General features: G+C 38.2%; 2 protein-coding genes across 5 annotated transcripts in view; one reads left to right on the forward strand and one right to left on the reverse strand.

Moving 5' to 3' along the window:
* LOC115238875 (28S ribosomal protein S24, mitochondrial) overlaps window positions 1–14,963 on the reverse strand; it is a 136,137-nt gene that overhangs the window by 36,592 nt on the left and 84,582 nt on the right. For both annotated transcript variants that reach the window (XM_029813016.1, XM_029813017.1), the window contains exon 3: window positions 14,595–14,697. In XM_029813016.1, coding sequence (XP_029668876.1) covers window positions 14,595–14,697 — 103 coding nt within the window. The remainder of the gene's footprint in view (window positions 1–14,594; window positions 14,698–14,963) is intronic.
* The window catches only part of LOC115238871 (tetraspanin-5), a 106,903-nt gene that overhangs the window by 32,042 nt on the left and 59,898 nt on the right, over window positions 1–14,963 (forward strand). The gene's annotated exons all lie outside the window — the stretch shown is intronic.

The following is a 14,963-nucleotide window of genomic DNA, read 5'->3' on the forward strand; positions in this document are numbered from 1 at the left end:
ATATTGGGTTGAACGGAAAGTTTGTGCCGTTTTTTCGGTCTTCACCTCTTAGTAAAAAACGGAACGAACTTTCCGTTCAACCCAATAGTTCGTTTCATAGGTTTTCGAATAACCGTCAATAGCTGAAAAAACACTTTTCGGTACATTTGAAATTGGTTTTTAACTGGTTTATTTCAAAACCTATGGAGCGAACTACAATCACTTTGATCTCATTTGAAAGATAATTTAATACCGAACAAAAAGTTTCCTATAAACATGTGTCGAAAAATGCTTCCTTAAAAAGTTAGCGCCCAAAAACCTCTGAAATCACGGTTATTTTTTACATTTTTACAAATATCAGGGAAAATATGCGTCTTTTAACAAAAAGTACCGAAACAAAAGTTGAAGAGAATTAAATTATTTTCCAAATGAGATCAAAGTTATTGTATTGGGTTGAACGGCACGAACTTTCCGTTCAACCCAATATAATATACACGATAAATTTTGTTCAATGCATTAATTATTAATAAATGGTTGATACATATGACGGCTTATTTGGATCATTCGATCAATTGTTTTAATCGCAAAGCATAATGTATTAGAATACAAAAAATGTACGAATCGTTAAGAAAATAATTATCATTTATAAATATGTAATGAAATGGCAATTTCTAATTATCATTTCCTATCGTTTCAATTTTTACACTGAATGAATAAATCGCGCAAAATATTTGTTTCGGTAAATAGCTGTCGCCTTGAGAGATGCATCTAGGAATTCTTAATCGCGAAGTTTAACTAGTCGTACATGGATTAATATAATCGCTAATTATTTATAGAGAATAATTGCGTGTTTCGAGGGGCACACAGAGCGGATCGTACTATTATCTGCATGAATACTACGCAATGTAAACAAATGTCAAAACCATGTGCCAGCCGATTTGTTTTGTCGCTCTGAAATATTACTTTATGCTAAATAATTATTAATTAACTTTATAAAATAATTTCATTCCGAATATTCTATTCCTCACATTTCTAATTTATTTTAATAAATAAATCAATATGTAACAATATTCCATTATTTAATTTATTTGGTCCACAGCGATTCGTGTATTATTCTACGCTCTGTACATCAATTGTTTCCCGCTATTTAAATTATTCTGGCGATTCGTATGTTATTTCGCTCTTTCACTCCGGAAATAATAATGGTAAATTACATATCGACGAAAAATTAATGCGCGATATAAAACATGTTTGAATCCACACAAATATATCATAGTTAAAGAAATAATTGCCCACTGTGTGAAAATATCATAAATAAATAAATAAATTATTTCCAATTCTCCATTTTGTTTCAATTTCTATCTCAAATGAATAATAATAATATATCTCATTATTCTTAGGACCACATAAGTATCCCCTTTAAATAACGCAAACGCGCAAGCGCGCGAAATTACGTCGGACAGCATACGAGAAAAATCCTTCTTTAAAGTTGCATACGTAAGCGGCCGCTTTTACCCCAGGAAAGATTTTTCTTTTGCACGCGCAAAAATTAACGCGATTGCCCGCTCCTTTTATCAACGCAGTGACGCAGCGAAACTTGGCGCAGCAGATAGCCGGACGCCGCGATAAATCGCGATATCATCGCGTCTCGCTACACACAATGGGCACGTATCTATATCGTATCCGCCACGCGGGGGTGTCGACCCGCAATTAATTTTCAACGTGGAATTAATCGCGGACCCTTATCAAGCCAGCCGCGATATTTTGCCGCCCGTTCTTTTTCTCCTCCCCTGAAATTTGTCGTCGCTTCTGCGAGCCGTTCACTCGCAGTTAAATTCTTTCGCTTGCTCGAATCTTTCTCATCCGATATAAAATTATGCAGACCGCGAAATATGCGATCAACCACCGGATCAGGTTAAACCTCGCGCGATCCGCGTCGGTTTCGGAATTTAATTAGTCGCTCGATACAATCGCGTATCAAAGTTTATCCACATCGGGATTTCGCCAGAAGTCAATCATTTTCCCTTCCCCCTCGCACTTCCGCTACACACCCCCATAACCTTCGTCTCGATGCACTTTGCCAAGTTTGGACTTACATCATTAGCGATTCGAGGCACATATCTTGTTATCTTGCCATTGCCAGCTAGTTGCTGCACCCGAATGCGTCTGAATGTGGGAGGGTGCAATCGGTATTATTATACATCGCGATAATAATACCATGCTCTCTGCTCTCTCTATATTGTTACGCGCGCGCATTGTGTAATATAATATTATATACATCGTTTGGTCATTATATTGTATGAAATTACTATTGTCATCAAATTATTTAAAGAGAAATAAGATGAGAGAGAGAGAGATAGATAGATATTCTACACGGAGAAAAAAATTTAGCGCAATGCATGTTTATTGCTGCCCTGCAAAGTTTATCGATTATTATATAGACAGCAAAAAAATTTATTAAAAACATATTTTATTCGTTAATTATAATTTAACCGAAGAATTTTACTTCAATAATGAATTAACTTCACCGTTAAAGCGGTGACGATTTCGCTGCAATAGCGAAACTCTGTTTCTCCGTGCATTTAAATAGGGGGCAACGTGACCGTAGAAGATATGAACGTACTTTAAAGTTCCACTCAAAACGAGAGAGAGTCAACGTCAACGTAGTTCTCGCATGCAACCCATGTTGCCGTTGTGTAAACGCAAGAAACACACGGCGCGATCAATCTCGTGCGGTTCGCCGGCGATCAATCCGCGGTTCGTTTCGCCGGCACGAAAACCGACAGCGCGACACCGGGCTGGGCTGCCCGGTCTCTTCCGTGTGTTTTCGTTTGACCCTTCGCTCAACCGACGGTACTTCACGATCGTCCATCAGTCAGGCCAACACCCCGGATTCTTTTACGAGCACGGAAGCGGAGATTACATCGCGAATTTTATTTTTTTTTTCTATTTTTTAACGCACGACCCTCGTCGTAAAAGCGCACCGGAAACACGGAACTGCAGCGCACGGCCGAAAGTAATGGCTCTTTAACTATCCAGAATCGGACTCCACTGGGTATTTCTAAAGTTAATATTGTCGGTGTAGAGGCGGTCGGGAAACGATGGCGTGATTTCTCTGGTTGTACAATTGCGCACAAAGTTTTGATTTATTTCAAAGATCTTAAAGTTTCAACAAGTCGATAAAAAATGGAAAAACTATAAACAGACGAAAAGATGTATTACGTATGGAAATTCTGTACATAAAAGTTTTACGGTAAGATTATCGGAAACTAAATTTATTGCAATTTGTTGCCGGTTAGAAACTGATAAATTTCTGTTTATGACTTTTTTATGTCAGATTATTGTAAGTGCCTTAAAAATCGTGGCCTACCGTTACGAGGACCACCCTGTATAGTGTCATGTCAAATATTATGTACTTTCTATATTTAAGGCTCGAGTCCGAATGTTTGCTACTATTTCGTCCCTCGACTCTTGTAGAGCAAGCGTGGCTTTTAATAAGAGGATTTGCTCATGATACAAAGGGCTATTGTTTCCAGAGCTATTATCAACAAATAATATTATTTAATTCATGTTAAAAATTAAACATTTACATGTGCAAACACGACACGTGCATATTTACACTTATGTAAATAATACATTTTAAAGTGCTCTTTTAAAGAGCTCTTCCAACACAATAAGAAGAATAAAGTAAAGATAAGAGGACGATAGTGGCTCAATGCAGCGCAATTAGGTTCACTTCATCAGGACTAATTAACATCACAGCATTCCCATGAGAAGGTGCTGCAACGAGCAGGAAATAAAAAGCATTCGCATAAACAGCTTATATTTTAATACGCGAATCTATTTCGGTTCATAATCTGCGCGCAGCAACTTCGTGCTTTTTTAATTAAGTCGTCTCATCGAGTTGCTCTGCTTGACTTTTTCGCCCTGCTTATGAAGTTATTACACGAAAAAGGGCCGAGAGAACAAAAATGCGACAACGGTAACGGCGACTATCTTTCCGCAGCCTTTTAAAATCCACGGTAAATGTTTAATCAGTTAATATCGGAAAACGCGCTATGGCATCTGCGGTATATCGATATCGGTATTGGTTCCTTCCCTCGTTTTTTTCACGGACTTGAACGACAAAGGCAAGAAAGAGAGAAAATGAGCGAGAAGAGAAAAAAGAGAAAAAGAGAAAAAAAAGGGAGATGAGAACACGCAAAGAGGGAGGAAATATTTGCAGAACCACGAAGACTACTCTAGAGCTTCCGCTGCTCATATTTTATCGCTATCTAGCCTTTCTCGCACTACGCTTGTATCTCTCTTCTATTACTGTATGATCATTATACTATATGGCAAGCAATGGACCATCCGAAGAGGGGAAGTTCGATGTATAATATCTTTGCATAGATATTCCGATAATTAAACGTACCAAATGAGCAAGTTTTGTGAATCAATTTCATAGCAAAGGAGATATAACGAAAGAATTCGTATGACAATAACTGCGGCAAAAATATGCTGACAATCCCCAGAAAAAAAGGGTGCTTAAGTTTATTCGCCACCACATAATTCTGTTCCGTTTTTATTAAAGCGGATACGCTCGTCTGGGCTTTTTTCCTTCATCAAAGCGATGAAATACCACCACGAGGTTAATTTCGCAATGAAATATGCCGCGGTAACCGCTTAATGCGCATTGCGATTCCCACAGGACGATTTTCTTCTGTGACAATGGTAGTTACCGTGCGCTCGGTGGCGAATTACTTTCGACAATTGTTAGTCTCTGCTACAAAACGGGAATCGTTTATCATCTATTCCGAAAGGTAAAATGCAAAATTATCCAAAGCGTAAGCAAACATACAAAGAGACACTATATACAAAGCGCGATGCATAAGTGAAAGAAACAGAATAAGCATTCAAGCGCATAAATAAACATATAAGAAAAAAGAATAATACGCATAATATAATGTATATAATCCAAAAGAATAAAATAAAATAAAATGTATTTTATATACAAATATATATGATTAATTTTGATTATATTTTGTTTTATTTTTTTGACAGATATAATATAGATAATTAAAACCAAAAATTATTATTAATATATAAAATAAGTTACAAATAATATGTTAATAGATATTAATAATGAAATATTAATTATCTATATGTAATACAAAATATAATAAATTTATATTAACAAAATCTTGAATTTTTCATTTGTCAACTTTTTAACGCGAACATTTGATTTTTCTAAAGTACCAAGATAGTATCCATTTCTGAGAGAACGCGAATGCACTTTTGTCTATTACATTGTTTTCTTCTTCGCGCGAGATCTTTCTAAAATCCAGTTTTCTTGAAACAATCGTGCAACTTCTTCCTATTTTCCAGGCGCTATTGCACGCGTGTATAAGAATTTCACGTTATCGCGCAAGAAAAAAAAATAGTTGGTATATAGTCAAGTGGAAAGTGCAGTTTTTCGGATTGCGAAACACTATTGCTTTGTTGCGATGATTGCAAACTGGCGAAGAACATTCTTCGAAGAATATTAAATAAATCTATCGCGCGCGTGCTCGAGAGCGAGATTTTCTATATTTATTGGCAAAAATATCTACAATTGTGATTTTCTTATTGAAAATTGGATATTACTTACTCAAAAAGTAGAATAAAGAAAATAAAGCCACTTTTTTAAAAAAGAAACTTGAAAAATTCAGAATATATATGTATATGTTTTGAGACAAATTTTATTTTCAACATATAAATCACTTCAACATAGATAATCGTCAGAGATTGACATTTGTATATAAAATAACGAAAAAATAAATAAAAAATAATGAGAAAAAGAGAGAGAGAGAGAGTCGCGTCATCGATCGTTCCATCACTATTCCTCTTTGCGCTCCTTGTGCTTGCTCTACCTGGCGACGAAACAAAAATATCCGGCGCGCATTTGCGCGGAAACGTGCAATTTTACGGGTCGCGGCTCACCCCGTATGTGTCGCGACTCATCGAACCCCTTTCGCGAGGCGAAGCGAGGATTGCGAAGGTGAAAATCAGCCGGTATCGACCGCGTCTTTCTCTCCCTTGAACCACATTCCGCCGGTGTCTCGGGGATGGAATCGCTTTGACGGCTTTCGTAGCTCGTTCGACTCCCGCGCGCGCAATGTTCCGCCAAGCTCGCACGTACGTTTGAATTATAACTCGCGCGTGCGACGAGTTCGCAATAATCGTGACCGTTTTATCGCTGCTATACGGGTCACCCATGTATAGCGGAATGTGTCCCAGAAGGGTGCAACAAACCCCGCGAGCGGCCGAGTTTTGCGAATCGGAAGCATCGGAGGAACCATGAATTTATATCTGAAAATGCTCCGTTTCCTCGCTACAATAGATGTACGGAGCTTAGCTAGCTAGGAAACTAAACTAGTATTGTTAATATACTTGGTTACTTGAGTATTATAATCTACGAAGCATAATTCTCCAAGTACATAAATGTATTGTATTCAACTACCTATATTTTATCTCAAATTCATATTGTTTGAATTATCCAAATTACTCGTATTTTACCATCAAATTAATGGTTTTTCAAACACGCCAGTATCTACGCAAAATTTAAAATTGTGTTACCTTACTCGAGCTTATACGGCTCGAGTTGCATCTACAAAATGAAAAGTCCGAGTCGTAAAATTCCGGCCGGCGTTCTGCAATTTTGTACGTCATCCCGTGGACCGGCACTTAAAAGTTTACCGAAGAAAACCTGCTAGCAAGCAAAGCACTCGGGCACTCATCCGAACTTGGAGCGTATGAAGACGCGTTCCCGAATACACATCCGAGGCCCTTTTACGGTGCACTCTGTCCGGAGACGTAGTGTCAATCGTCCGCTATTCAAGTTTCACGCCAGCCTGAGCGGTGGTTTACGACAGAGACACCGGCGCTTTCAAGTATTAAAATTTCCGATGGGGACTGCTTGCCACCCCTCAACATTCTTCCCTTGCACTCTTTACCATTTTTTCCGGGCATCGACGCGGAATTTCTCCCCCGTGGCTCACCGCTGAAAGAAATTGCGCCGCGACTCGAAGGATCTGGCACGTTAAAACATAATCAGGCATTACGGTCGGGCAGGGCACGATAAAACTAACACGCGGGGGCGAGAGAACCGAGAGCGGATAATTACGTAAATACGATAGCGGCGGCATTACTTATGCGTCGGGTGTGAGAGAGATTTATGGCGCATCGTGGCACTTCACGGAGCAGGCACCGCATGTCTGATGAAATTAAAAGTCTTCCCGTCGTCGCATTTAAATACGCCACGGTTTCAATTGAAAATAACGTATTACCCTGAGCATTTTTTTAGCTATATAATTCCTTTCAATAATTATCTATGATAATGTTCGATCCTATTGTGGTTCTCTCTCCCTCTCTCTCTCTCTCTCTCTCTCTCTCTCTCTCTCATACACACAACAAAACATTTTTGACACAATACTCCTATTTTTGAATATTATATTATACGTTTGTCGCATTTTTTCTTTAAATTTTATATAAATTAAGACTAACGCGATTGACGTTTCTCCTTTCAACGGTAGCGAGAATTTCGCGTGTCCTTTTCTCTTAATTCATGGAACACGCGATAATTAACAAGGGCTTTTTCGCGACATGCTTTTTAAGCATCGCCGGACGCAGCTAATTATAAAGCGTCAAGCAACGTCCGACCGCAGCGACACATTCGTCGAATTAAAATATTTAAAAAAAAAAAAAAATAGTAATAATTTGTCCACGCGTTGCATCTTCTCTTTTAATACTATATTCTCGCACAACTTTTTTTATTCGAAATTAAATTATACTTTGTTTTGTGCAGCACGCATAATGCGTGCGCGCTACACATGCTTTTGACACATTAGTCAGCCTTTGACCAAAATTGGTTAATAATATTAATACTGCACTAACTCTCAAACCAAACGTACATGAATGTTTTTTCAATAAATTAGCCATGCATATGCCAAATATTATGGGCGATAAAATAATATGGAAATCACTAGCTTAACACAAATCTTCAATTATGATTAATGATATCTTAATATCTCATCTAATTGGAAATCAATAAAATTTACGATAATTTTTTTTCAAAATACTCAATATTGAATATTCAAGATGCCCCTCTTTCCTGTTCCATTATTTTTCAATGATAAATTCTTCCGCGAAAAAATTTGAAGCTAATTTCTTTTATTAATGAGATATCGAACTATCTAAAGATAAACTGTACTGTGTTATTGATCTCCCGCCATTTGCCGAACATTTCTAATTTTAGTAAAAACACACTTGAGGATTAAGAAGAATCTTAAGAGAAAAGTTAATCGTACAAGCTTATCACATCATGCATAAGCATGATATTGCAAAGCATTCCACGCAAAAGCCGTCCATATCGTCGGCCGTTTGCTCTTCCCTTCCGTCGCATCAACTAGCAAAGCAATACAATTTCCCTATGTATCCAGCCGTTACAAGTTTCGAATTGCATGGACTATGACTTGCACACGAGGGAAAGGAATTGTGACTTAAGTGTCATACGTTGGGCGCAGCGCATCTCGCATCCCGTGAATTATTGCGACTGCACTAGTCACGAAACTTAAATCGTTGATAGCTAAGAGACTCCGACTCCTCGGGGAGAGGAAGAACGTTACTTTTATACTGCTACACAGCCCGTCTCGCTGCATAGCTAGTGAGAGGACGACCTGGCCAATTAGATTACGCGAGAGTGAATAGCAAGATACAGACGTGCAATCCGGAGAAGAGTGCTACGAAGAATGCATTCGTAAATGGACATAGAACCCGAGCCCGAGGTCCGTAGAAATTTCTGTGCTTCCATAGATAAGCAAAAGAAACGTGTACTGGTCATAAATATTTACTTGTCTGGCCGATATAATCGCGCGGTTTATACGCGGTAATTTCTAGATGAGTTAACTCGCAAGTTCTTTTTATATTTTCACATAAATAACCATTATCGTCGAAAAATTTATAGCCAATCGGATAATAATTCGAAAGAACAGAAATGCCAATTAAATCGATTTAGAAACATCGAAAATACATTTGTCGATACATATAATATTTAATATCGCGCGCAGAAAACTCTACATTTCTCGAAACGAACCCAAACAATTTGCCGAACAATTGGTGTGATACAAAATGTAAAAAGTATTTCGAAAATAGATTCATCACTTCGGATTAACAAAAAGTTCGTATAAGTTTCAAAACTAAACTTTGCGCTTCTCAGAATCATACATTGCGAAAATTAAATCGCTTTTCCAAGATTAAGAAACGCCTTGTATGGATTATTTAACGGCCCGACAGAATAAATAGTAGCAGAGTAGCTCAAAGATATTCTCTCACGTGTACACGTCGTGGCGCAGTGTGCACGAGACGAATAAACTCGTTCGAGCGTGTCATGCGTTTCATGAAAGATGCACGAGCGCATATTGTATTAGGGTACACATCCGCTTAAAATAACGCGCTACGTCGTTCGGGGTTTTTTTTTCGCGGCGTGAGGGTGCGATATTCGGAGGAGGGAGAGAGCAGGAGGATGACATTTGAACATGCAAATCCGCACAAGTGCCGCTGCTCGGTGAAAAGTTCGCGGGGAGAGAGAAAGACACGCAAGATATATCAACGGAAAACGATCAATCCTCGCCCTTTAACGCGCTTAAATCGAGCACCCATTCGTCCCTCTTTTATCGCTGCGCGGCTATAAAAACAGAGGATTTGACGTACGCGTCGCCGCCGGCCTCCCTTTATCACATGGGGCTGTCGCACGCGATGCTTTGCCGGGAGTTCATAGCGCGATCGAACCACTTCCCTCCAAATTTAGAGATTATTATAGATTATTGAATAAATTCGTTATATCCGCCGCCCTGCAATAGCTAAATGACATAAAAAAAATAGAGGAGAGCGTTAACGCTTCTCTTAATATACGTAACACTGAGTAAACCCCATTTTTCACATCCTGCCGTTACTTTTAGAGAATTTAAAGAAAGATATGATTACCGCGAAAAATGTACGTGCAACTCGATAAATTAATGAGATTGTCGCGCACGGCCGTATTATTTCAAATTTCTGTGATACAACGCGAGCGTGCCGTCGTCGTTAATTCTCGTTTGCGTTACTACGGCATGGCAGGATGCAAGCGCCGATGTCGCGTGCATGCGTGCGTGCGTGCGTGCGTGCGTGCGTGCGTGCGTGCTTACTTAAGTTCTCTGCCGAGCTATGTTTATTGCAACCCAGTTTGTAAAGCCCACTTTAAATGGAAATAACGTACCTCCTTCTCTCTCTCTTTCTCTCTCTCTCTCTCTCTCTCTCTCCCTCTCTCTAGAATCCTCCCTTACTCTCGCTCTCGCTCCCTGTTCCTCTATTGCGGAAACAGAAGTTTTCGCGTTCGAGGCGGCCGCGCCGGCGTACGCGCTCTGCAGCTGCAGCTGCATCTAAGGTCGGTCGTTGGGAAACCGGGGCGGCTTTACTATCTGTCCTCGCGATAAACTGAAGAGACTAATTGAGAAAGGGAGCGTATATATGCAAGGCGCGAATATATTCTGTTCACACGGATTTCGTATGTAAGCACAGAACGCGCAGCTCGGGGCATATCGTTTGCAATTTTATTTCTCTCTTATCTTTACAAAAAAAAATAGAATCGATTAATGATTAGTCTATTATCATTTAACTTATATAATTCTAACTATAAAAATAGAAAATATATAAGTGCATTTTGTTTTCAATTTTTTCTTTCTTATCTGCAAGTTATATACTTGTAGTTTATTCCCGATAGATTGAGAATTAGAAAGAAACCTGTGCGTATGTCTCTTTATGCGAAGCGGTTTCCGCCATCCTGCCTGACGCAATTTTACGTATTTTATGTATTGTAAGTTGTATGTCGTTATGTCAGGGTATTATGGTGAATTTCGCGGAAAATGTAATATCACAGTCGGATGCTGCGACGAGCTTGTCAGGTCGCGGTAATCCAGCAACCAGCGCTCCGCCTCCGTCTCGTATCAAAGAACGTCTGTGCGTCTGTTTGCGAAAAGTAAATTGAAGAGCGTTTATAACTGATAAAAAATTCCGCGATCCGAAAACATCGCGAATAATCGCGAAGCTGTCACCGTAACGATGTAAGCTTTTCTCTCTCCATCTCCCTTCTCTTCTTTTGTAATCTTCAATTCTAATAATTTTTTCCTCACAACTTTTTTGCATCATAATTGCATATCTGAGATTTTTAGCTTTTCGCGATTTAGATCAACAAGATTAATATTTATACATGACAAGATTAATATTTATACATATGGATATTTTTTTAAGTTTTACGCCAATTATAGAGTCTTATATACATATAATAATACACGTGGATATAGTCATCGCGAGATGTAAGGCGACTACCAACCATGATGGCTACGGCCGTCAGAATAACGCAATATGTTAATATCGTGTACTCGCGCACCACTTTAATTACTTTAATAATTCTATAACACTCTAATTGTTTTGCAAGTATTTCAGTTGCTAGTTTTCATAAGATTGTGTGCTTTTAATTATTACAATGGCACTAAACTGTTTGTTAGTGCGATTTTTTCTTTGCAAAAACGAAATTTCTTCTCTGAAGCATGATGAAGTTTGCGAGCCTATAAAGAAAGAACATAAAAATAAAGTAAACTACAAAAAAATGTCATGACCTTTTCACACAGAAAAAGAATCTTTTTAGGTTGCAGTCCATGTTATCGTCGCGTGCATGGCTGACGGAATATTTGCACAAATATTTCCAGACGCGTGTTTTGCACGATATCAAAAAATCTCACGGAAGACCCTTCCAGATACGCGTGCAATTTCACTTCGCATTTATATTATATTTTAATCATGTGCAACGTGACCCCTTATATTTTGCAACTCGATCACGCTGTAATGGCGGACGCGATGAAAATCGATAAATAGCGCCGTCTGAAAGAGCTTTTTGAAAAGAGTGTTCGAGGAAAATTATTTTCGCGGAACTTTTCTGTGCAAGAAAGTAATTATAAAATAATGGCCGATGGCCAAAGTCTTTCTTCATCATAATTAGCAGACAGGCACGATGATTAAAAAGTTGCATCTCCTCTGAAATACCTCCTTCTTTATAATTTGAATTTCTTTGCTAGAGCCTCTTTATATTCAATTTGAATCGTATCTAATATTAAATGACCCAATCCTTCACAGTAGAATGAATTTTTACCGGAGAACAGTCATCTTTTGCCACCATACTTTGATCTCTTTTGCTATTTGCACGACTAGCGAGTACTCGTAATAAAAATTAATCTCAAGCTGACCGTCAAGCGGCAGAAAAGTATAATCCGGGTACAAAGGGTTAACATGTCGCGACGCGAGACGTTTCCGGCAAAAAAAAAACAGGCCCAGATATGCATTAGCCGTGTACGTCGCAGATGCTCGCGATGTTAATAAAAATATAGTGCGACTTCTATAATCCGAAAGCTATGATAATCCGAACGAAAGTTTCTCAAGTTTATATACCTTGAGAATTATAAAATATCGCATTTAGCAGCGGTTTGCATTTAAATTTACTTTTTTTCGGCGTGTTAAACAAATTGAAAAAGTTAAAAATATATGAGATCTATTTTTTTAACTTTTTATCTGCAAATATCGCTCGGCTATTTTAAAATCGGTTTCCCTCCAGCCTTAAACATCGAAGAATCAAATTGCCAGATTTTTTTTTTTTTTTTTTTTTCAGGAAATAAACTTTGTGCTATATGAATGGATAATATCGATCAAATAAAACATTCTTTATTTGAGTTTTATCCAATTGAGTTTTATACTTTAACAGATGGTGTATTTTGAGAAATAGTTACTAAAACATATTAGTCAAACATACCATAAAAATTGAAAATTTTTTGCGAACGATGTTGATCTTTCTTATTTGCGCCAAGAATAGATTTATATATTTTTCATTTAATTTCAAATAAACTTTAACATATTTGTAATTTGAAAATTATTATTATACAAGACTATTTACAAGATAAATTGTCATGTTAATATACTTATCTATTATTCTCATTTTTTTCAGGTAAGTTTGTCTATCGGTGATCACGTATATTATTATCCTACATACTTGGTGTATGGTAAGTAATCCTTATTTGCATGAAGTGCATTGAATTTCAAAAGGCTTTTCAAGGCTGGGTTTTAGAGGTGCAAACCAGAAAGATAGAGTAAACTCTTAATATATAATAATTTCAAAGATTTTTACCACACAAAGATTCGTAAGAATTATATATTGAAAATAATAAAAATTTGTGATAAATGTAAATTTTTCTCAACATTTTCACTAAGGAAATATTTGATTCGCAAATCATTCATGATGTATTCGTTAAAATCCATGTATTCGTAATTTCACTAGACCCAAAACATTTTATAGACAGAATTTTTGTTGATAAAAAACACATAGAATAATTCAGACCTCCAGACGACTTCGATTAGAGTTTAATGAGCATCATTTTGCTTTGATACGAGACGTCAGCGAATCGTTATATGACAACCATTCCAAGACAGAAAGAGGAGATCGAATGCCGCGATCGAAGCATCGAAGGAGCGAATTCATCCCGATCCTTCTTTCCTCCTACATTTCCATTCCTACATTTATTCCGCACGCGCGACTAGGAGCTATGGCCTATTCAAGGTTTTAAGAAGATTCTCATAATCCAAATCACACAGGTGAGGCGTCTACTCGGCCGCGAATTGGATATTCAATCTAATTCGCGCGCGGTGAGGACCGTAATGTAACTCCACTTAATTCCCAATCGGCTTAACCTACATGCAACACTACCACTCGACACTATTTCGAAGCCCTATTCAGTCTCTCGCAGAATACAACGCGAAAATACTTAAACACGTACGAGTGCGTTAGTCGCTCTCTATTTTCAAATCAGGAATCACGGACGCGCTCCCATTTTCCCGTTCCCGTCAACCCGCCGTTGACAGAGGGATACGTACGTTCGCGTAAAATTTGTCCGCGATTTCTCTCGTTTTTCTTCCCGCTCAAAGTTCGCTCCTTTATTTGAGGAGGGATTTCAGGTGTTCCGCTGTGTGTGCACGAAAGAGCCAACGGGATAACCGAGTTTACGATGCAAATTCCGGCAATATTTCACATCCGACAGTCGAACAGATATTTGCAATCCGTTGCTCCGTTATTTATTTACCGGGTGGGGATATGAGGGAAAAAGTATACCGAAGGCTTCCTGCGCCAGCCGTTCGTGAATAACGAAGTGCGGATTGGGGGCAACCTAGAGGGTGGGTTGAGGGGGAGGAGGAGGAGGGAGGGGGGGGCGCGGACGAGAGGAACGATGAATGAATAGAGCGGAAATACGGGCAACGTTATAGCGTTGCAGCGTGCAACCGTTGCTGTTTCGCTGGAAATAGAATTAACGTCTCTTTACCGAAAAAGAAAGAGAGTTTTCTCGGGTCCTGCGGGGAATGAGCCGGATAATTAAATTGGCGATAGTCCATCCGCTACTGGCTGCTTTCAGATTATCTGATTATAGTGTACCGCTATTGCCACATTTCTCGTTAGCCATTTGCCGGCTGCAAAGTGTTGGATGGAACGATGATAAAGCAAGAAGAATAAGCAAGGTACTTACCGTTCGTCGAACTTTATTTGTCGAGCACCGCTTTCCATCATGAGCTGCGAGGTGTTGTTTACACGAGGCGTAAATTGCTCGTTGAAGGTGCGCCGTTGTAATTCTGTAACAGATTTTACGAAGTAGCTATAAATTATTTCTCGATAAAAATGAAGACTATTAAACGGTTGAAAACTACATATATATTTAATTCTAAATAGAGGAATATTATTTAAAGTTATTTGAATTATTTAAATATTTGAATTGGCCAATTAATATATTAAGAATTAGTCGATTCAAATATTTAAATAATTTAGATAATTTTAAATAATATTCCTCCATTTAGAATTAAAAATAAAGGAAATTGTCTGTACTTTAATAGCCATTAAA

The sequence above is a fragment of the Formica exsecta genome, unplaced genomic scaffold (genome assembly GCF_003651465.1).
Source record: "Formica exsecta isolate Colony F162 unplaced genomic scaffold, ASM365146v1 scaffold362, whole genome shotgun sequence".
In the NCBI taxonomy this organism is placed as follows: Eukaryota; Metazoa; Arthropoda; class Insecta; order Hymenoptera; family Formicidae; genus Formica; species Formica exsecta.